The sequence below is a fragment of the Lasiodiplodia theobromae genome, assembly GCF_012971845.1.
Source record: "Lasiodiplodia theobromae strain AM2As chromosome Unknown scaffold_36, whole genome shotgun sequence".
Taxonomy (NCBI): domain Eukaryota; kingdom Fungi; phylum Ascomycota; class Dothideomycetes; order Botryosphaeriales; family Botryosphaeriaceae; genus Lasiodiplodia; species Lasiodiplodia theobromae.
In genome coordinates, this window is record NW_023336515.1 from 189,367 (window position 1) to 211,459 (window position 22,093).

General features: G+C 56.7%; 6 protein-coding genes across 6 annotated transcripts; 3 read left to right on the top strand and 3 right to left on the bottom strand.

The window, feature by feature from the left end:
* Window positions 1–365: 365 nt before the first annotated feature.
* LTHEOB_10128 (Integral membrane protein) lies at window positions 366–1,523 on the bottom strand (the record flags this gene model as incomplete). Its single annotated transcript, XM_035506739.1, has 1 exon — window positions 366–1,523. The coding sequence occupies one exon, from the start codon at window positions 1,521–1,523 to the stop codon at window positions 366–368; it is 1,158 nt and encodes a 385-aa protein (XP_035368166.1).
* A 1,275-nt stretch (window positions 1,524–2,798) lies between these two features.
* LTHEOB_10129 (Methyltransferase domain-containing protein) lies at window positions 2,799–4,264 on the bottom strand (the record flags this gene model as incomplete). Its single annotated transcript, XM_035506740.1, has 5 exons — window positions 2,799–2,832; window positions 2,878–3,044; window positions 3,100–3,489; window positions 3,803–4,159; window positions 4,217–4,264. The coding sequence occupies 5 exons, from the start codon at window positions 4,262–4,264 to the stop codon at window positions 2,799–2,801; spliced, it is 996 nt and encodes a 331-aa protein (XP_035368167.1).
* A 549-nt stretch (window positions 4,265–4,813) lies between these two features.
* LTHEOB_10130 (Ribosomal protein S6) lies at window positions 4,814–6,647 on the bottom strand (the record flags this gene model as incomplete). The annotated part of the gene is made up of 4 exons (XM_035506742.1): window positions 4,814–5,213; window positions 5,285–5,995; window positions 6,048–6,201; window positions 6,260–6,647. 4 exons carry the CDS (start codon window positions 6,645–6,647, stop codon window positions 4,814–4,816), a joined length of 1,653 nt encoding a protein of 550 aa, XP_035368168.1.
* Window positions 6,648–8,868: 2,221 nt separating this feature from the next.
* Window positions 8,869–9,912, top strand: LTHEOB_10131 (Proline racemase; the record flags this gene model as incomplete). The annotated part of the gene is made up of 1 exon (XM_035506743.1): window positions 8,869–9,912. One exon carries the CDS (start codon window positions 8,869–8,871, stop codon window positions 9,910–9,912), a length of 1,044 nt encoding a protein of 347 aa, XP_035368169.1.
* A 901-nt stretch (window positions 9,913–10,813) lies between these two features.
* Window positions 10,814–12,491, top strand: LTHEOB_10132 (Cytochrome p450 protein; the record flags this gene model as incomplete). Its single annotated transcript, XM_035506744.1, has 4 exons — window positions 10,814–10,891; window positions 10,953–12,056; window positions 12,120–12,286; window positions 12,338–12,491. The coding sequence occupies 4 exons, from the start codon at window positions 10,814–10,816 to the stop codon at window positions 12,489–12,491; spliced, it is 1,503 nt and encodes a 500-aa protein (XP_035368170.1).
* A 4,114-nt stretch (window positions 12,492–16,605) lies between these two features.
* On the top strand, window positions 16,606–21,363 carry LTHEOB_10133 (Mucin apoprotein precursor; the record flags this gene model as incomplete). The annotated part of the gene is made up of 1 exon (XM_035506745.1): window positions 16,606–21,363. The coding sequence occupies one exon, from the start codon at window positions 16,606–16,608 to the stop codon at window positions 21,361–21,363; it is 4,758 nt and encodes a 1,585-aa protein (XP_035368171.1).
* Window positions 21,364–22,093: the final 730 nt, after the last annotated feature.

Genomic DNA, 22,093 nt, shown 5'->3' on the forward strand with positions numbered 1-22,093 from the left:
CAAGGCTGGCTGGCAAGCCTGATGAACCCACACCTGGATGGCACGGACTATAGGTGGATGTTCGCCTCATTCTAGAGTAGCTTCGTCGGGGAAGCGGGAAATGAACTCCTATTCATGAAGGATTCGGGGTTCGGGACGAGCCGAAAGGTCATCGTCGCTTCATACGCAAAGAATCTAGACTTTTCTAGACTCCGTTACGCCTGTCGTTCACGCTTCTCTGGCGGCAACAAAAAAAAAAGGAGGTTTGCAATGTTCTGAATGAGAAATTATATAGCAAGTAACACGTAAATTCGTCATCGTGTCATTAAATGCTTCGCTTCGCTGTTGGTATATGTACATGAAAAAAGCACAAGAAATAGCAAATATTATGATGCTGGTATCGAGCTCTTGGGCACTATGCGACCCGTCTCTGGCAGCATGACAAGCTCCAGCTCCGACGCCTGCGATGGAGAAGGGGGCCTCAGTGGCTTTGTGGGCTGGAAAGCGATCCCGATGCCCCCTTGCTGTCCCGCAGCAGAATCCAGCCTCTCCGCACCGGCATCTCCCGCTTCATTCGCGCCCACGTACTTGACCCTCTCGATGACCAAGTCGTCCCCCGCCCTCGCGTCTTTTGGAGCAGAGCCGGGACCCGACTCCTCGATTCTGGAGAAGACGCCGTAGTCGGCCGATCCCTTGCTCCGCCGGTTGTTGAAAGTGAAGGTGTCGAAGCGGCGCGACGGCGTGACCGACGACGAGCCCCGGCCGCCGAAGGACAGGTCCTTGTCCTTGATGACGCTGATCAGGTTATTGAGGACGGAAAACTCGAGCTTGAGCTTGATGCTGTAGACGGCGCCCTTGTACGTCGTCTGGATCTCGTACTGGTTCGAGTACTGCACGCCGAGCAGGGTGACGTCGAAGGCGAGCACGACGGCGTTGATGGCGACGAGGTGGTACAGGATCTTGCGCAGCGCGCGGTTCGACGTCGGCGACGGCTGCAGCAGCCGCGTCGTCTCGTAGATGTACAGCACCGAGATGAGGATCTCCTGGAAGGCGAAGACGGCGATCTGGATCTTGTCCCACACGGTGAAGACGCCGAGGAACGGCGCCGGGTTGGGCGAGTTGGACCCGAAGGCCATGACGATCAGCGGGACCGACATGACGACGCCGTCGAAGATGATCATGTACAGCACCAGCCGCAGCTTTCGGGCATCGTGCATGACCAGGTGCAGCCGCGAGTAGAGCACCACCGACTGCCCCGTCACCATGGCCGGGAAGCCAATGGCAACCAGGAGGACGGGTATCCACCATAGTGATGCTGGCACGACGCCGAAGAACTTGAGCACGAAGCCGAGAGCGTGGGGAGCGATTCCGAGGGTAGCGACAATAAAGCTCCAGAAGTACAGGCCGCTCCGCTGCTTAAAGGTGGTGAAGATGATGACGAACAGTTCGACGACGTTGTAAAAGGAGATTGCCAGGAAGCCAGCCATGGTCATCAGGATGGGGGTACTGACATTGGCCGCGCCTGTGACGCCGTCGCTGGCCATGGTGGAGGAGACGTCGAGTCGTGTAGTTGGAAGAAGGGTACGACGGTGCGGATTTCCCGTTACCCGCGGACCGTTGGGTCTGGCGCAATAGCTGCTAATGAGTCAGGTCCGCAAACCAAGGTCAATGCAACGGCAAGGCAGGGATTCCGGACTTCAGGAGTGGTTGCAGAGGGTGGCCACAGAGCGAGTCCCAAAATGGACTGCTTGCTGGTGCAGAGAGGCCTTCAGGAAGATCCCGGCCAGCGATATATATTTTGTCTAGGCCGTCTAAAGCGGCTGATGGGAACTCAGCTACGGCGGGTCAACGTCTGGCTAGGTCGCATCCTTCCGCCTTTGGTTCCCTGTTGGGCTTTCCCCGTTCCCCGCAGGCCGGGGTGGATTAAGCGATAGGTGAGGTCGAGTCAGGTACACCGCACTGACGATCGATCCGTCTCGCTCGTTGGTGGCATGAATTGCAGTTGTCACAAGAGACGAGGGTCTCCCGACTTCTTACTCTATTGCGTACAGCAGGCCTCGAGTCAGTAGAGGTGAACTGCTGACCACGGCCGCGTAGACCGTCTCTCAATTTCCCGCCCTGGTCGTAGTTTCAGCGGAGGCTGGACCGACTGTGGCGTATCAGATATCGGATCCTTCAGGGCACGATCCGAGGTGCGGCGGCGTACGCGGCTGATAGGACGCTCGGGACAATTCTTTGAAGAAAATCAGCAGAGAGATCAGCAAAATCTGGATATGCCGAGGCGGGGATCGAGGAAAGCACGGGCCGGAAACGTAGGGCGCCTCATGTACCGCAGCGTTAGCGCGCCGCGCCGCCAGCCGTCATATGCGAACGCCTATCACAGCCGTGACGTGCCCATTTAGAGTTGTGGCTTCCATGCCGGAGAGCGGAACCGGCTCCCGCAAGCCCAGCCCCTTGCAGACTGGCGAACGGTCGGGGCGCGCCTCGCTCGTAAACCACATAAAAGCAAAGAGCGAACGAGCTGGTGATGTGGAGACCTAGACAATTAGCGACGGCGACCGCCGTAGCGAACTCGCCCCTTTCCGGAGGCACCACCGGATGGGCTCCGCACTGCAAAGCCATCACCAAAACCCATACGTAAAACTCGGCTGCCCAAGTATATTTAGGTGCTCGGGCATCATGGTGGGACTGCACGTATGATTTGCTGCTCTTCTGTTTTGGCTTGATGAAGCTACTTACGTGCCTTGCAGCAAGCACCTACATTAGTTGCGCCATTCGAAATGTGACCTTTCACATCTTGGTCCCCAACCTTATTCCGGCTACTCCTCAGGCCGCTGGGCATACACAACGTGGCTACAACCCGTCAGAATCCGGCCCAAAACTTGGAAGAATACGTACTAGTTGTACATGGCGTGGATGCTCTTGTTCTTCAGATCATTCCGCACCTTGGCCAGGAACACGTTCACCTCGTCAACTTCCCATCTCAGCATGTCGGTGAATATGCGGTAAGAGAAGGCCTCGAGGCCTTCGAGTGATTGGATCAAATTCATCAAGCCACACTGCTTCTACAGTCGTGTAAGTGTGTGATGTCTCCTCGGCCGAGCCGTCACATGCACCTACCAAGCTCTTATCTTTTGGCCACCCTCCAACCGGACACTTGAAGACCTCGTGATGGACGTTCACGAACCCCGCCTCCTTCACGTACTTCTCCAGCCGCGGGCCGGGGTCGCAGTCTCTTTTGGCGTTGCGGCACGCTTCCCTCAGCGTGTCCAGCCACTTGGTCATGTCGTGCTCGGGCTTCAGTGAGCCATCGTCGGAGAAGTACACCGAGTCGTAGTCCTGGAATTCGACCCACCCGCCCGGCTTCAGGTTCTTGTAGGCGTTGGTGGCGAGCGCGGGCCAGTCGCCGATCGAGCCGGCCATGTAGCGGGAGAAGATGAAGTCGAAGGGCTGGCTGTGCGACCACTCCTTCTCGACGTCGTCGATTTCGAACTTGACGTTCGGCGGTACCTGCGAAATAACGGGGAGTATGAGCACACGTTCATCCGCGCCAAGTACGCGCGCCCAGTTCCCCATGGCTAATGGTGAGAGGGGTCAGGGTAACACCACGTCAGGTTCTTGTGCGCCGCAAGTATCGCAAACCGAAGCTGCACGACAACAACAAGACACGTCAGCGCACACCGTCAGCGCGTATAGTGTGTGCCCTTCATCCGCCACAACCCGTGTCGCATGCTGCAGCTGAACCCCGAACGGCCTCCTCGCCCCTCCGGCCTCCTTTTGCGCAGTTCAATTGGCCCGCCTCTAGTTTCTCGAAAGCACATACCCACGACGGTTGCACCGGGCTGAGATCGTTGCCCAGAATCTGCGCATTGGGGAACTGGTCTCCCATGCATATGGACCAGATGCCCGTCCCGCAGCCAATGTCGAGCACGCGGCCAGCGAAGTCTTCCGGGAGCGGCGTCAGGTGGAGTCTGTCGCCGGTCAACTTGGTCGTCATGGCGTGGGCGAGGTCCAGCCGGTCCTGCTCGGGCTCGTCGTTGGGCAGGATGTAGGAGCCATCCTTGTAGGCGTGGTAGCGCCGGCCGTTCTGCACGGGGTAGTTGACGACACTGGACGTGAGCGAGGCCGAGAAGGACGACAGCTGGTCGTCGACGGAGCCGAAGGCCGAGTCGTTATCGTACTGTTGCGCTGCTCAGCGGTCACTTCTCGAGGCTCCCCTCTCTTCCCATTAGCACACCTCGGGATCAACTTCGGGGCCGGTCGCGGGCTGGCTTTCGGTGCACATGTTGGGCGATTGAAGAAGTCGGAGGATTTGGAGCGGGAGCGGATCAGGGATGCCGCGGCCATCTGGGCACCGGAACCCACATTATTTACTTGCTCGTGGCAGCTGTGCCGCACTTGTGGGGCACTGCGTGTGGGGATGTCCATTGCCGATGTGCGTACGCGAGCACATCCCCGGGCTATAGCTGCCTGTCACCCCAGCCTCTGCTGACTGCTTTTGCTCCGCTGCATGCTCCTTCCTTTTGCTTGTGAGCGCAGTCATGCAAGGCGATAATAGTAGTATCATGGGGGCTGAAACACCCCCAGTCATGCCGCGCGTGCAATTTGAAACGCTGCCATTCCCCTGCTGCACTGATCTGCCAGCGTTAACCACAAACCCGGATTTGTGTGTCAAAAGCAATATGTTGTTGGCAGCCTCAATTACGACCTGCTCCTATGGCCTGATTTTCTTACTTTCTCTTATTTCCAGATCCTCTCTTAATTCTTCGTCTCATAGCATCTCGGACGCAGCTCCGTTCTATCCCCGACCCCTCTTCCCAGTCCTCTAACCGCATCACAGAGCCGCAATATTCGCAACGTGCGCGCGCGTGGCAACCCCTGCCTCCGGATCCTTCGAATTCACCTCGTTGTCGTCCTCCGCGGCGGCCGCCACCATCTGCGCCTTCAGCTCGGCGAACTTCTTCTCGGCGTCCCAGACCCACGGCGTGTCGGCGGTGAAGAGCAGGTCCATCTCCTCGAGGGTGCGCTGGTTGCTCTCCGGGTACAGCGCCCAGACCATGGGGATGGTGATGACGTTGCAGGCGCCGAAGATGTACAGCGTCTTCTCGCCGATGGCGTCGAACATGACCGGGCACAGCAGCGTCAGCCACCCGTTGCCGATGCTCCATCCCACCACGCCCCACGCGTTGCCCTTTGCCCGCACTTCGAGAGGAAATATTTCGGCCGGGAACAGCCTGTTTGGTTGTTAGCTTTGAAGTGTAGCGAGAGGGAAGAAAAAAAAAAGGGGGGGTGGTTGGTGACTTACCATGGAACAGTCAACCACGTCGCACCGAAGACGGAGGTGAAGATGAAGACGAAAGCCGCTGATGCAGCACCATACGATTCAGCCACAGAGATGTTCCCGGCGGCGCGGGCGTTAAGGCCGGCGCGCGCCATGCCGCCGGCCAGGAACATGGCGATGCCCTGGCCGACGGAGCCCCAGTACAGGGTCCAGCGGCGGCCGATGCGGTCGAGGGTGAAGACGCAGACGAGAGTGGAGAACATGTAGAAGATGTTGTTGAGGCCGCTGATCCACTGGCTTTTTGTGGCGTCGAAGCCGGCGATGCGGAAGATGGTGGGGGCGTAGATGGTGACGCCGGCGATGCCCACCCACTCCTGCATGATCTGCAGCCAGATGACCAGCTGCACCCGCCGCCCCGTGTGCAGCTTGCCCGACCCGATGCCGAAGAGCATGTGGAAGTACGAGTGCTGCTTGGACGTCTGCTTCTCCAGCTCCGCGATCGCCTTGATGTCTTCGAACTCCATGTCCGCCTTCTGCGCGTCCTCGCCGCTGCTGCCGCGCAGCCGCCCCAGGATGTAGCGTGCCTCCTGCTCGCGGCCGACACGGACGAGCCAGCGCGGAGACTCGGGGAAGAACCAGACGATGCCGAGCAGGATCAGGAGGGGGATGATTTGGAACGCGATGGGGAATCTCCAGCGGAAAGCAGATGCACCGCCGTCAATGTAGGAGAGACCGCTGGAGGCTCGTCAGCATAAGCCGTTCTTCAAATCGTAGGCATGAAACTCACAATTCCAGCCAGTACGCCACCACAACACCAAAGATATTCAGCGTAAACTCAATGGCGATGAACTGCCCGCGGGAAGTGTGCTCGGCCGTCTCTGTAGCCCAAACGGGAACGATTGAATTCAAGACTCCAGTGCCGATACCGTTGACCGCTCGCGCTGATGCTGCGTGAGTACTGCCGTCTCCGTATACTTCGCCCGCTTCAGGGTTACCCACCGCAGATCATCCAGTCCGCATTCTGGGCCGAGCACTGCAGCGCCGCGCCGACAATCGCCCACAGCGACCCCAGCGCAATCGTCTTGATGCGGCCGACCTTGTCGCCGACCCACCCGCCCATCAGCGCTCCGAAAAGCGTGCCCAGGTAGTACACGGACACGATGCCGCCCTGCAGCAGGCTGTCGGTGACGACCGGGTCGCCCGTGGCCTCGTCGACGTAGCCGAATTTCATCAGGTCGATGTAGTGCTTCGCGTTGTTGACCCCGCCCATCATGCCCTGGTCGTAGCCGAAGAAGAAGATGGACAGCGCCGCCACGCAGTTGACGGCGATGAGCAGGTTGCGCTTCTCCAGCCGGTCCGCCACTTGCCAGCTCTTTCGTCCCGCCATGGCTATCCTCTCTCTTTCTCTCTTTCCTCTCAAAGGCCTCGATGTATGTGGATGGCTTTGCTTGCGCGCGGATCGGTCATGTCAGCGTAAGCTTGAAGAGGGGAAACACCCCAACAGATTGATATATGTATGCGTCGGCATTTGAACTTTTTCCTCTGTTCCGGCGGCGGCGAGTCTTTTTCTTTCGCCGCCCGCCGAAAATCTTACTATATGACGGCATGCATCGCCATCCCGTTATCGCCCGCGCTTGGGTTGCCGCATTCGAAGGGTCGCGGTGCCTCCTAAGCGCCACGGGCTGCCCGATTCGGCATCCCGGTGGGCGGGAACAGGTGAGGGGTGTGCCGACGGGAAGACGTGAGGGGGAGAGGAAGAGCGCGAGAGTGCCGCCGGTGGGTGGTCATTGAGTGTTTTGGGTTCCGGCGGGTGACCTTTTTGTGGGGTCTCGTGGGGCGCGCCAGGGCCGAAAGCAAGGTTGCGGGGAGCGGAGCGCGGGCGCGGCTCGCTGTTTGAGTGATGGCGATCGGCACCGGACTACCGTGCCTTGCTTTGCCAGGATGCTCGGGCAAATTCCTGCTCGCTATGTTGTCTTCGATTGAAAGTAGATCTAGGAGCGCTCTTTGCTCGGTAGTTTGAGAGCTGGTAGATAAGTTCACTGGTTTAATCAATCGGGCTATGTACTGAGTAACCAATCAAGCTTTAGCCAAGGAAAGTGCTTGAGTGTGCCACGAGTGTGCCACTACAAGTTACTTCGCACTGTTCCATACCCGAATACCTATACAGACAGTATTGTCATCAGAATCGGACACGATAGCCACGCGACACCGCCGCGAGAATTCGCTTTCTTGTAATTAGAAGCCCCATGGTTCCTCCAATATTTGTGATAATACTACATAGGGAATTTTCTATTCCCTTTATTTGAGCATGAGCAATCACAAGTAGGCCAGACAGCTCACTCCATGATTGTACATAAACCATACTTACGTGTGTCAAGATCATATCTAATGAGAGGTGTTTTCGATAGATACGGAGAGAAGATGTCGAAATTCCAGACCCCCTGAGTGAGAAATTTTGGGGAGGATTTTCCCACGCCCATCGATGCACAACAGATCTAATATCACCCATAAGCGGGCCCGGCTTTCTTGTTCTGACTACATCTGTTTCAATAGCCAAGCAGAATTTTCATTGTCAAAGTAAAGCGACAAATTAAATGAAAGTTTTCGTTGCACTGGAACACGTGCCTCTGCATGAACTCGACCCCATTACTTAACAAGGTGAGCTGGATGAGCGCCAGTCCCGCCCGCTACAGCCAATCTTCCTTCCCAGTCTTACCCCCACAGCCAGTTTCGACCCCATTGACCTTCTTAGGCTGCTATGGCTCGGAGTCCTCTGCTTACGAATACTCGTCGTAAGAATGAACCGAGTCTACCACGCCGACGTACCAAGATTTTGCAGGGACAAAGGTGTGCTACCGACACCCAGTCTCGCCCTATGTCAATCCCGTCAAACCAGTAATTGCGGTAGTAGATAACAAAACCAACAGAGTACGCACTTAAATAAATGTAGTCTATTTACGAGGCGTTGAAGTTCCGGATATATCTTGGGCGAGTGCGGGTATCTTCTAGCTTCAGCCCGTCATACATATATTCTTTTGATGTTCCGTTGCACGTCATCCCTCTAAAATTTGCTTACACGTTTTGTCTTCGCTCTTTTTTAGAGCTCTGCTATTCTTCGCGCTAGCCATCGGCTGCAGCACCCCTCTGTATGGTCGCAACGCGATATGAATTACGCGGTGGCTGTGGTCGACTCTCAATCCGTCATCCAAGTTTGCGCATCATAAACAGACATCATAATTTTGGAGGCTAGCGAAATATTGCCGTTACATTTCGGTACCCCACAAAGTTTTCCAAACGTTCAACGCATCTGGCCAGCGCGCCTGCCGCTATTCCCAATCAGTTTTTATGGAATCCCTCCCCGTACGCCCCCGCATATGCCTTATCGGTCCGTGCGTAACACTATCTCCTCGGGCTTGCTTAACCTTTTCATCATGAATGATGATTGCAAGGGCGGCGAAATGGGTAATTAATCCCTTGGATTTAACCAGCGGTTTACCACGAAAAAGAATGATAATCAGGACCACTCCAGTATTTAAAGACTGCCTGACCCCGCATTACATCTCATATCCAAGTCATTGAACTCCGGGTCTTGTCTATACATCGAAAAAATGCGATTTTCACGAACCATTTCAGTTGTTGGCGTACACGCAGCCGGCGAGGTTGGTGATGTCATTGTTGGTGGCGTTTTGGACGTTCCGGGGAAGACTATGTACGAAAAAATGGTCTACTTCTGGACCAAGGCCGACAGTCTACGACAACTTCTCTTGAACGAACCCCGAGGCCGAGCGTCCATGTGTACCAACCTCGTCCTCCCACCATGCAACCCTGCCGCTGATGCCGGTTTCCTCATCATGGAGAGCGACGAGTACGTGCCCATGTCCGGTTCCAACACCATCTGCACGGCAACGGTGTTGCTTGAAACGGGGATGGTGAAAATGGTCGAACCGACAACCCAATTGGCACTGGACACAGCAGCAGGGCTGGTAACAGTAACCGCAAAATGCGAGTCGGGCAAATGTAAGAGTGTGGCCTTTGACAACGTCCCCTCGTTCGTTTTTGCACTTGACTTTGAAGTCGAAGTACCCGGAATTGGCGTTGTTCGCGCCGACATAGCTTGGGGAGGCATGATCTATGCCGTTGTCGACGCTTCCTCCCTCGACATTCGCATCGAAGACCACAGAGGAAAAGAGCTCGTCGAAATTGGAGAGAAGATCAAGAGAGCCGTGCAAAACAAAATCGACCCTGTTCACCCAGAGAACCCTGGCATACATGGCGTCAGCAACTTCGAGTTTACGGGACCGTTGGAGAACGACCCGCATGGACACGGGAAAACGGCTGTCAACACAGTCGTCGTTTCGCCTGGACGGCTCGATCGAAGCCCTTGCGGTACAGGAACTTGCGCCCGCATGGCTATACTCCACGCGCGTGGTCTTCTCGGAGTTGGCGAGCCATTTCGACACGTGAGCATTACCGGATCGGAGTTCACTGGCCACATCAGAGGAACGACGAAGGTGGGCGATTATCCCGCTATCCTGCCAACCGTTGAGGGGAGTGCGTGGATTACCAGCTTCAAGCAAGTCGTGCTCGATCCGACTGATCCTTTCCCAGAAGGATTCCGAGTGGGTGACTCGTGGCACGTACCAGGCTGTTGAGGGATTTGGTACTTTTGTGATAAAATGGGGATAAGCAAGAGATTATGGCGGAGTATGGGAATTACAAGTGGTTTTATGTGACAGTATCACTAAAAAAGGAGGAAATAAAACATCAGTCGGAACGGATACCACGATCGAAAGACTCTAAACAGCCCTTGTCACGAATAGAAGTCAATCCAAAATCAAATGAATTCCTTTTGTGAATCTAACATGCGGTCACGCATGAGTTCTTCTGTGTTCTCTTGCTGTAAGAAACCCCTCAGGAAACCTTCTCTTTCTTTTTTCTTCTCCAAAAACAAAAATAGAAAAACTCATTGAATGAGCTACAGTGAATAGGCCAACGTGAGCTCATATAAAAGACAAACACGATCATCTTCCAAAGTCTTCATGAGGCTATATAAAAAGAAATTGTATTAACCACAGCAAGCTAAAAAGTAATATGAAACTTGTCTAGGCACCGATTCTTGTGTGGAGTACGCGGGTGAAACGGCCCCCAAAAGTAGCAAACAGGGATTTGATCTCACGTCATCTTAGTCTTTGGTCCCACAGTACAGTCCACTCTTGCAGATGCTGGTTAAAAAGAATTCCCTTTTACCGGGCATCGGAATCTTTGCCGATTACCGAAGGCAGATGTATCCTATGAAATTCATCCTATTATCAGAGCCAAATAGGTGGAGTACCCCCTGTCGGCAGGATTCATTCTCCTCACGCTAGTGCCGGCTCCGAGTGCGGCTTAGGGTAAGCATATTCCTGATTCAGATATCTATGTTCTTGGCTTGCGTCTGCCGCCTGGTTGATAGTGCTGTGATACAACGCTGTGCCCACTTAAAGCCTAGGTCCGTTCATCTCGAGCGTGTCAGCTTTTGTGCTGAACCATCCATACCTCAACTCCGCCATAACAATGGCTTCTGTCCAAGGACTGCTGGAATGGCCTTTATCACTTGCACGTAATGATTTGCCGTTGGTCCTGGTGACCTCTGTAATTGCTTTCGTTCGTTCTCTATCCAAAGCTTGCATCCCATGTATCTTACGCATGTCAGGTTATCATCCATGCAATCGGCACTGTCATCTACAATGTTTACTTCCATCCTCTATCCAAATATCCCGGTCCCATTTCAGCCGCGAGCACGAATTTGGCTTACTGGTCTGCTACCGTGAGGGGCGATCTCCTTCCCTGGGTTCAAGATATCCACAAAAAATACGGCGAAATCGTGCGCACCGGCCCCAACACTCTCAGCTACACCAACCCCGAGGCCTGGAAAGACATTTACGGCCATCGCACTGGCGGTAAAAAATCCAACACGAAGGACCGATTTTATTACCCTCCAGATTTCAACGGCCGTCATGCAATCAATGGCATTGCTAATGACGAAGAGCACGGGCGCGTGCGGCGAATCTTCTCCCACGCCTTCTCGGACAAGGCCTTGAAAGAGCAAGAGCAGATCTTTGAGAGCTACTCAGACCATCTCGTGGCCAATGTTCGAAGCGGTGTCAATGACAAATTGGACATTGCCAAGCTTTTCAACTGCACCACGATGGACATCATGGCCGATCTCACATTCGGCGAGCCGCTTGGCCTGCTCGACAAATCCGAGTACACGCCATGGGTGGCAGCTGTTTTCGGTTGGATAAAAGCCGCAGATATTTTTCGAATCACGATGGAGTACCCGTTTCTGGGCCTCCTGGCCAAGTATCTGACGCCGAAAAGCTTGATTGAGCAGCGGAAGCTCCACTTTCACCACTCCTCTGACCGCGTCGATCGGCGTATTGAGCGGGGGAGCGATCGGCCAGATATCTGGAACTTTGTGCTCAAACAGCCAGAGGGCAGACGGCTCGACATTGGAGACATGCATGCAAATGCGTCAGTGTTCATGCTCGCGGGGTCCGAGACCACGGCGACTTTGCTAAGCGGCATTCTCTACTTCTTGTGCAAGAACCCGGACAAGATGAAGAAGCTCCGCGATGAGGTTTGGGGCAGTTTCGAATCGGATCAAGAGCTTACCATAGAGAACCTCCGGAGACTGACGTATATGGCTGCCTGCATTGACGAGGCTTTGAGGCTCTACCCGCCTTTGCCCATAGGACCGCCACGAGAGGTGCATCCTGATGGGAACATCATCTGCGGAAGATGGGTGCCAGGCCAGGTAACTTCCCTTCGAGGATGACGTAGCAGCTGCTCGTGCCTTTGCTGACGGATCCGGAAATAGACTCGTGTGGCTGTTGCGCAATACACTGCATACCGGTCTCCACTAAATTTCAAAGATCCCGAGTCATATATCCCAGAGCGTTGGCTGCCGAACACAGGGTATGAGAACGACAGACGAGAAGTTATGCAAGCTTTCGCATACGGGCCACGCAACTGCATTGGCAAAAAGTGAGTCTTATACATGTCCCTTTCGGTCACTTAGGCTAATGCAGGAGGCAGTCTCGCTTATCACGAGTTGCGCATCATCTTGGCCAAGATGTTGTGGAACTTTGAGTTCAAGCTCCGTCCTGAAAGCGATGCATGGATCAATCAAAAGTGCTACACTTTATGGCAGAAGACTCCCCTGTGGGTGGAGGTGAGAGCTATCCGGTAGTTTGATGTTTCTTATACCTATTGTTGTCTTTGGATATGGATAGGAGCGACGACACATTGTATTTTCGCTTCTGAGCTCTCATGGGCTATCTATGATTATTCATGATTGAGTCATTAGTTGTTGTAAAGTCAGGGGTAGATTCGGCAGACGCACCTTTTCAATACCACGAAGAATGCTTGTGCATCTCATCGGCACTACGAGGGAAAGTCTAAGCGCGTTGAAAAGCAAGGCGTGGACGTGAGCACAGCGCTAAATGTGATCTTTAGCCATATCTGAAAGGGTTTAGACAATTCACCTGCAGAAATGAGGCATGTTAAGACGGCCATGAAGCGGTGAGTGGACGCTGAGGGTGCATGGAATGACGCAAGGTATTGCGGGGCAAGCGCACAACGACCAGACCCAACCATTAAGTATGCAGCGGCACCTCATGGAACAGTCAGTGCTGCTCAGTGGCATTGAGGCAGCCAATCAGAGCAAACAAGAGACCACACGCTGATTCGCGAAAGGCCATGAATGAGGGACCAGACAAGTCGAAGATTTTCGGGGCCCCGGCCCGGGCGGGTGCGCGTTGCCCCGCTTCAGTTGCGGGGAATTATTCGTGTTACCGTTGATCGTGACTATGATCCTTCCTTTGCAGGTGTAGCACGAAGTAAGCGGAGCAGCCTCGTGCATTAGCTACAACACGCAAAACAATCGCCCTTCTTGGCTATTCCCCACCTTTCGAGCTAATAAATTGGCATCACGCTATAATTATCTTGGAGTCGTTCCTGAAAGCGTTGAAGAGTTTAGTCGTCCTGTGCTGTCCATACGTACACGTTTGTATTTTGTTGGCAGTTTTTCTTAGATCCCATGGTTTAGGACCCGAGCATCTAGAAACCTTCTTTGGCGGCCACCGAGCCGGAAACAGCATTGACGAATCAAAATTCGCTTAAGTTTAAGATAGGGTTGTCGTGGCGACAGGTGTAAACATGTTGACTGTTCCATTTCCGACGGCACGTGCCTGTCCCTAGTTCTTCGACGCGGCTCACTTTTCTAGACTCTTCCTCTACCCATTTTTTTTTTCTCTCGTGTCCCTTTGTCTTGTTGAAATTGAGCTGGCCCTATCCCTGCTCTACCATCCCGTTGGGCCCAAATTCACAGACCCTGTGGTCTGGCCCGCCCAGTACCAGCCACAAAATATATAAGTACGTCATCGCCTGTAGCATGCATGGACCGTTGAGAAGAGCCGCATCAATGCCCAAGAGTGACCCACCAACTTTAAACATCAGAACGCTTCAGCCAGGCATATCCTGGGACACATCAGCCATGCGTGGCGTGGGGACCGAGTGAGAGCCCAAGCTCGGGTGCTGGCGGGCGACGGCGCGGCCATCGGTTATTCTGCAGACGCAGGGTCCTTTTTCTTCTTAGGTGCCGTTGTTAGGTCTATTTTTTACTCTTGCGGGAGGGTCTCTCAGGCATCGACTTCAGAACAGTTGAGTGGCTTCCTCTGCTTTGCAGAGGCATATCTGTGGTTTCGAGCGGCGGCCAAACAGTGCCCCCGCGCATCTGATCGACCGATCTACCCAGCGCACAGACGTTGACACGTTGGGGCGAGCGAGCTGTTCTCCGCGCTCTCGCAGAGAGGACGTCATTGCTCGTGAGCGCTCGGCATCTTGCCCGGACAAACAACGTACTACGTGGAGGAAAGGGTGAAGATGGACAATGCAAGGGCACACCTCGCTCCAACTCAACGCCACCAGTTTTAGTCCCGATCCCGGCGGCAATCTGTGTTCCGTGAGGCGTTGAGGTGTTTACACGTGCACTAAGCGAGCGGCGGTGGAAGCCTCACTCTTACCGCCTCCGTCGTTAGTGCATATCGATAATTTTTATCAGCTGGCCAGGAACTGGTACCCGTGGTGTTCAGCCCTGTGAGAGAAAAAATTGATTCCTGGCAACTGACTTTCGCTAGCCTCGGCTGCGGAGAAAGGTGGCTGGTGACTCGAGGGAGCACGTACCCTCTTCTAGGCTACAAAAGCTCCGTGCGGCCGACTATGATGAATAGTACGCAGTAGTCGACACTGCTAAGCCCTGCCGGGCTGTTGTTCTTCCGCTGTCAAGCCCGCTTTGAGCCCAATGGCTTGGTTCCTCCCGCCATACGCGTATGCCGCGGGTATCGTGGGCGAATTCCAAATTTGTAGGATAATTGGAGGCTGGTGTTGTTGAGGGAGGGGGAAAAAGCAGTCGCGAAAGATCAGGTCCAGCTCGGCCTGATGCGCGGCCTACTTTTCCTGTTGTCCACCCAACCAGCACCAGTTCTGGCATCATCCCCATCCACGTCAACATCACGCATCCCCGCCGGGTGGACACGGTGCTGATGGAGGAAGGCGTAACCGCCCGGAGGCAGTTCCTACTCGCTGCTCGTGACAGAGACGGGCCGAGGTGAGACATCTACGATGAAGGGCGAGATCCACGAGATCGAGAAAAACATGCTGCTACATCGATACGCGCTGCTGCCGCGGGGGATCATCGGCCGCGACTAGCCCAGTACGGATGGGTTGCTGTCCGGGGCGGAAGATGGGCGGGATGGCGGCGGCGAGCACCACGGCGAGCAGCTCTGATGCACGACATAAGGAGGAAATAGATGGAGCGCAGGAATAAGCGATACTGATAGAGGCCAAGCACCTTGGTGGCGTGAACAGATGATAGTCATGGCGTCATGGCTCGCGCTCGAGTCGAGAGGCAGAGAACGCTCAGACCCTGCAGATCTGAAGGGGCCGGGTATAATTTTTGTGCCGCGGCGGTGGTGGACGGGCTTCTCTCCCGGTTCTTCCCTCGACGGCAGCGCCTTGTGCTAGATCAGATCACCGATGGGGGCGTATAAGGCAGGGCTGTTGGGCACGTTGTCGTGACTGGCGTGACTGGTTAATTTGGTGTGGCGAAGAGCGGAGTGAGCGGTGTGGGTGCTGCAACACCGCTCCGGCCACAACACGGCCAGGAAGACTGCTCTCTCCGGCGCCGCAGCAGGTTGTTTCAAAAAATTATTCGAGAAGGGTGCTAGGTATGCAGGGCTCGGGACGCGGCGCGCCGGCTGGCATGCAGCGCCGGGGCTCCCTCTCGAAGCAGCGGCGCAGCCGGCTCAAGCGGGCGTTATCGCGAGACGCGGAGGAGGTGTGGGCGCAAACCTGATTCGGGAAGCCGGAAAGCGCGACCCCGGGAGCTTCCATGCAGCTTCGACTGTGCTTGGTGGTGCAGTGGATCTGGGCTGGCGCGGCTGTCAGAGCCCCACCGGGCTAGCGCTCCAATCACTCGCGTCGGCCGCGCTGCAGTAGTTTCATTGCCTCCGATTCTCGCCCAATCATTGCGCGCACTGATCTCCTCCAACCTGTAGCGCGATTCGCGCGAGCCTGCCCCCGCGACGCGTGACGCACCTGTTTGCTACAACTGCTGTTTGTCAAGAACCCTCAGGTTGTTTCGTCGAGTCTGACTCTGCAGCGCGAGCAGCGCCCCGCCTGCCTCAGGAAGTGCTTCGGAGCGAGAACCCTGGCGATCCACCAGTGTGCGTCTCACCTGCTGCAGGCGTCATGGCGTCATCCTCGTCTCCGTCCGCGTGCCGCACGTGATGGCTGTGATAGGACGGCCGTCGTGGCTGCCGCGAAGTCCAACACCAAACGTCGTGATGCCTCTGCTTCCTCAACACCATGACCCGCGATGCGCCGCATACACGCCCAACTGCGCGCCTGCGAGCGCCTCGTGCCCCCGCCAAGCTCCGCCGGCGAGCCTAAACGGCTCAGGCAACGCCGACGATGACGATAAGGCCTTGGAAGAAGGAGGAGGGATCTTCTGAAGCACAGGTCACTTTCGACAACGCAGCAATCACGCGCCAGGACGCGTCCCATGAGCGCGGTGTTTGACCAAACAACCATCGTGCCACTTCGCGCCCCGTCCCTCACCCATGGTGGCCCCGCCGACAACCACCGCCGAAGAAATGGCGGTGAATGGCGATCGTACTGCTCGAACTGGTGGACCCGCTCGCCCTGGTCACGCCGCATTGGTCCCCATCCTTCGCCGATAAGATGCCAATGCAGATATACCGCTGCCCGCGCAGCGCCAACAGCTTTCTACAAGCAAAGCCTCCATGGGGGCCGCTGAGTCCAAGGCCGTAGCCGCATCGGGCGGATCCACCGCTGACCTCGCCGCAACCACTCCCTCCGCCTTCGCTGGCATCCAACTCGCCGCTGAAGCCAACATCGCGCCTGAAGTGACGACCATGGGCAACAACGCCTCCGTCCCCGCCGCGGAATCTGACCAGAATCCCGACGCCTCCCCGTCGGATCTGCAGCTGGCCGCCGCCGTCGAACCCGCCGCCGCCGACGGCACTAACGACCTGCAGCAATCCATCCCGTCTGCCGACCCAGAGCCGCTGCCTGTGGAGCTGCCGTCGGCGAGCCGCCCGTCCACGGCAGCGGACCGGTCCAAGGGTAGGGATACCAGGCCCGCCTTCCTGCGCCGCCTGACCATTGCCCCTTCGGCCGTCTCGACGGCTGCTGCTCACCATGAGAACGTGTCTGCCGACCCGGCGTCGTCGAGTCCAGCCGAGGGGCAGGCGATTGGGGCCAAGGAACACTTGACCAAGTCGAATGCCTCAATCATCCGTGTGTCTCCGCCCATGAAGCCTGTGGAACTGGCAGCCACCGACGCAGACCACGAACACACTGCTGCTGCATCCGTCACTCTCCCGCCTTCTCGTCCGTCGACTTCCTGCTCCGTGAGCAGCCTCAGCTCGGCCGGCGACGACTTCGTCCCCCACGCCCAGTGGGACTCGATCAACCATGCCAATGGTGACGTCTCTCCCCTTGACAGGTCCCTGAACAACTCGCCTGTAGGCTCTTTCCGCGACCAGCAGAGCTTCCAAAGCAATGTCGAAGAAGGCACTCGCACCTTCGATGGCTTCTCGCAAGCCGGCGGCTCTATAGCTTTGTCTGAAGGCGACGCAAGCTGGCGCCGGGAGAGCTGGCAGAACCGGGACAGTGAGCCCGGCTCGTGGCACGAAGAGAACCAAAGGAGGCGCAGCCTGGCCGCAGAGCAGCGCCTCGACATGGCGCTCGAGAGCCTGCGCCGGAACAGCATCCCGAACAGCGTTGCTACGGGCCAGACGTTCGGCTCCTTCGCCCACCCCTACGAGGACGAAGATGATCTTGAGAGCTTCGACGATGGACGTTACGAGATCAGGCCGGAGTACCTGCCTCTCCCTGACGATGCTACCGACGGCACTGCCGATGATGAGCTTTCTATGAGCATGGCCACCGTCTCAGACATCTTCGATAAGCGCTACAGCACCGGCGTCACGAGTGAGATGACCAACGACGTTGAGAACGATATGGACAAATCGGCCGCTACTGCTCTGCACCATCCTCCGGCGGGCGAGTCCGCGGCCGATGAGCACGATGAAGCACAGGACGTAGAGCATACGGGCTCGGACACCGAGGTGGACAAGGCGACGACCGTGGGCAACATCGACGACGTCGGTGTCCCTGAGGGAGATGCTACCGTTTCCGACGATATCTCCGAGATGCATGTGACGGCCTCGAACGTCGCGCCTGGAGCCGTGGACGATGCCGCCCCACTCGACGACGGCGTGGAACAAAACAGCGGGTCTGCCGCGCAGGTCCCCGATAGCGAGACCCCGACCGCCGAGCAGATCCTTGCCCTGAACGAAACGCCCGTTGAGTCAGTCGAGCAACTTGATTCGGCAATCGAGGCGGTGGAGGTGCCGACCGCGGAAACTAAAGAGGCGCATCCGCAGCACGAGGAGGCGGACGCTGTTGTTGCTGGTCCCATCGACACCATGACCCCAGACATCGCTGAGTCGATCCCCACCGCCGAAAACGCCCAGGATGCTACCACCGCCCTGGCACCCGCCGATGACGGAGACGTCACTGCTGCGACCGAAGCAGAGGTGCAGCTGAGCAGCATCAAGGAGCCGGAGCCTGCTGGTGTTGAAACACGCACCAGCATTGCCGACTTCTCTATCGCTGCCGCTGCCGCCGCCGCCGTTCCAGAGAAGGAAGAAAGCAGTGCAGGATTGGAAGACCTCTCTTCGCAAACGATTGTGCACAAGGTAATTGACGATGCGCCGCTCGTTGCCGATCCTGAAGCAACGTCTGTCGATGTTACCGCTTTCCCTGCCGCCGAGGCCTCCGCTGTCTCCGAGAAGGACGACGCCGAGGAACCCACCGAATCTATTGCTGACACTGCTGCTGAGATCCGTTCTAAGCTTTACTCCCCTCACACCTCCTCCTCGCAGGCTGCTTCGTCTGTGGCCGCCGAGTCCATCAGCCTCAAGGATATTCTTCACGAGGATGTGACCAAGGAGAACAAGAAGGATGACGGAGAGGGTGGAGCAGGGCCAAGCCAGGGACTCGACCTGCGGCACGTTAGCAACGCTGGCGACGAAGATGGCTGGGCAATCCCAGACCGTGATGAAGAGCCGCAGGTCGCCGCCCCCGTTCGCTCGAGGAGGAAGAGCTTGCCTATGCTTTTCAAGGACATCAAGGACAGCAGGAAGGAGAAGAAGAGCCAGCTCCCCGTCAAGAAGGAGCCTAAGGAGGCCAAGATTTCCCTCCCATTGAAGAAGGACCACAAGCCGATCATCTCTACCGCTGCCGCGAGGGAGTCGCGTATTCCGAGTGCTCCTCTCTCGGCGAGCATGGCGGAGCCGGCCAGGACGCCGTTCAGCCCTAGCAAGAAGGCTCGCAACGTGCTCCACCGGACCCCGCCGGCTCTCAGGTTTGACCAGCCGATGCCGTCGCCCACCAAGGAGAAAGAGAAGAAGAAGCGTACTTCCCTCCTTGGCGTCGTCTTCGGCCGCTCCATGACTCCGACTCCCGATCTGGACAAGGAGAGGGAGCGACAGCTTGAGAAGCTCAACAAGGAGAGGGCAAAAGAGCAGGAGAAGGCGAAGGAACCGAAGTCGAAGAAGGACAGCAAGAGCAAACTTGTGATGCCCCAGCGCCGCTACAGCTTGGCAGGTCCACTGGGCGGGCACGATCACCACGCTTCCTTCCACATGCCTCGTCTTCCAACGCCCAAGCGTGTTCAGGAGATCTCAAGCCTGTCTCGCCACGAGGGCCCGAGCCGGGCTCAGGAGCGGCCTCGTAGCGGCAGCCAGTCTCTAGACTCGCTATCGCGCGAGGGCGGTTCAACCAGCCCCTCTGCCATGGTTGCTCAGGTTGCGGCTGCTGTCGATGCGAACCACCGTGAGCTTCAATCCCACATGCGTAGGCCGAGCATCATCCCCGAGCCTGATGCGGAATGGGACGAGTGGGAGCAGAAGGCACGCGAGCTGGATGACAACCGCACCAAGGTCAACGGCTCTCCCGCCTCGCAGATCAGCATCCCAGCTGTTCTGCATGGCCCTGGCACTCCTACTCAGGCCAAGCTCCACCCGCAGAGCTCCGATAGCTACCCCTTCTACCAGTACGCGCCCCCGCCTCTGCCTCCCCACATGCAGACTCCCCCGAGATCTTTCTACTACGGGAACACTCCGCGCTCTGTCACCTTCAACGACCAGTCCCCGCAGTACCCCCCTTCGGGTTACCCATCCCTCCAACGCCGGTATTCTGAGCACTTCAGCTCGGCGTCTGCGCGGGGTCTGCCACCGTTCCCGCCGCGCCTGTACGGTCTCCGGGACAGCGAGTACTCTGGCGGTTATCCTCCTGTGAGGCAGACCAGCCAGCCCCACCTGCGGCCCCAGAGCGGCCAAAGCGGCAGTGGGCCTTCAAGCCCGAATCCTGCCGATGTCGCGCCCTTCATCAAGGACGAAGACAAGATCGTGCCGCCGCCGCTCTCGGGCAGCCCTGTCGCATCGAATGTCGCTACCGTCGACAGCTTCGAGGCAACCGACCCGGCCTACGTGCCGCCGCCGGTCCCTCTTCCCGGCGAGTCGATGGAGGAGTTCTTGGACAAGCAGCGTGCGTGGTACGAGCAGCACGCTCAGTCGGCAAACCGCCGCGACAGCGGCTACTCGCCGCAGTACAACAACCTCCCGCCGCAGGCCTTCTACCCTTACCCACCCCCGTGGTACTGGGCAGCAGCGGCGGCGCAAGGCTACCCTGCTCCTCCCATGTCCCCCCACACGCCGATGCAGGCGGGCTACCCGCCCTTCTACCCTCCGGCACCGGCACCGGCACCCGTGCACAACCACAACCACTCGTCTGAGGACTACTACCACCAAATGCTGCGCGAGCAGCATGCGCAGGAGCGTGCTGCCAGCAGTGACACCGACTCGCCGCGTGACAGGAGCCCGCTCCCCGCTGCGTACGGTGGATACCCTCCGCACCCAGCTTACGGTCCTCCGCCTCGGTCCTTTACGTCGATCCCCGCTCCGGCCGCCCCTGCCGCGTCATACGGATACCACCCCCGTCAGGAAATGCGTTGGCGCGACTTGACGTCCGACGATGGTGAGTCGCGTCACAGGGGAGGGCAGCAGAATAAAACATCGCACAAGCGGATTGACTCGGGTTTTGGACAGGACGCTACTACTATTACCCTCACTACCGATGAGGACAACAACAATGAAGCTGGCGACAAGAGCCGCACGAGCAGCTCTGGCAAGCACAAGGGCCCCATGATTGGCAGTCTCAACCCGAATGGCACCGAAGGCAGCGGCCTTCTGGCCAGACGGGCGACGGTCAGTAATGGCGGTCTCAGCCGGAGCGCTAGCAAGCTCGAGACGGTGATGGAGCCGGTGGAGCTGGCGGACACGGACGTCGGCTGGAAGAGTAGGGCACGCCTGGGTAGCAGGGACTCGTCAACCCCGGAGATGCACGCGGCGAGTTATCCGGGCATGGAGTGGATGCCGGATCCCGCGGCGGTGCAGCAAGGGTTCGACTGATTTCTGATGATTGGAACGATGTTGATGATTGATGGATGATATTAGCTTTCTAGCATGTTTTTTGATTCTTTACCCCATTTTTTATTCAACTTTTTCTCGGCATTGCTTGCGGTGGAGAGCGTTCTCGCATGGTTTGTTGATTATATCTTACAGGATTGGGGGGTAAAAAGTTCTCTTTTTGCTGGGATTCTCTTTTTCTCCTTTGTTCCCTTGTTTCTTGGAACGGCGGCTCATCAGAACGATTATATCATCTGGATTGTTTCATTTCCTTCTCACTTTTCCCCTTCTCTCCTACATATATCTCCTATGTTTCCTTGCATTTCAGGCGTCGCATATCCTGACCCCGCCTGTGGGTTTTCCGATTACCCTACTCTACATGTGTTTCATCGATATACCATGTATGAATGATGTGTACGTACTACTCCTACTCACTCACTCACTCCGACTACGACGACAGCTTCGTACAGCTGAGAGCAATTTCCAGATGCTCCGTGGGTTGTAAAATGGAACGGTTTCGTTGTACAGAGATTTCACTGTAAGGATGAATGTGTTCTGCTCATCGGATATCCATCGACTGCCGAAACTAGCAGAATCAAATGGGCTTTATAGCACGTCGTTCCAGGATCCGAGACCCTTGCCTTTTGGCGTCGGTGTTGTTTCCGCTAGTGTGCGTCTCCCTCTCCATTCGAGTCAATGGCGCTAATAGACGAGGTGTGGATGGTGTGCTCCC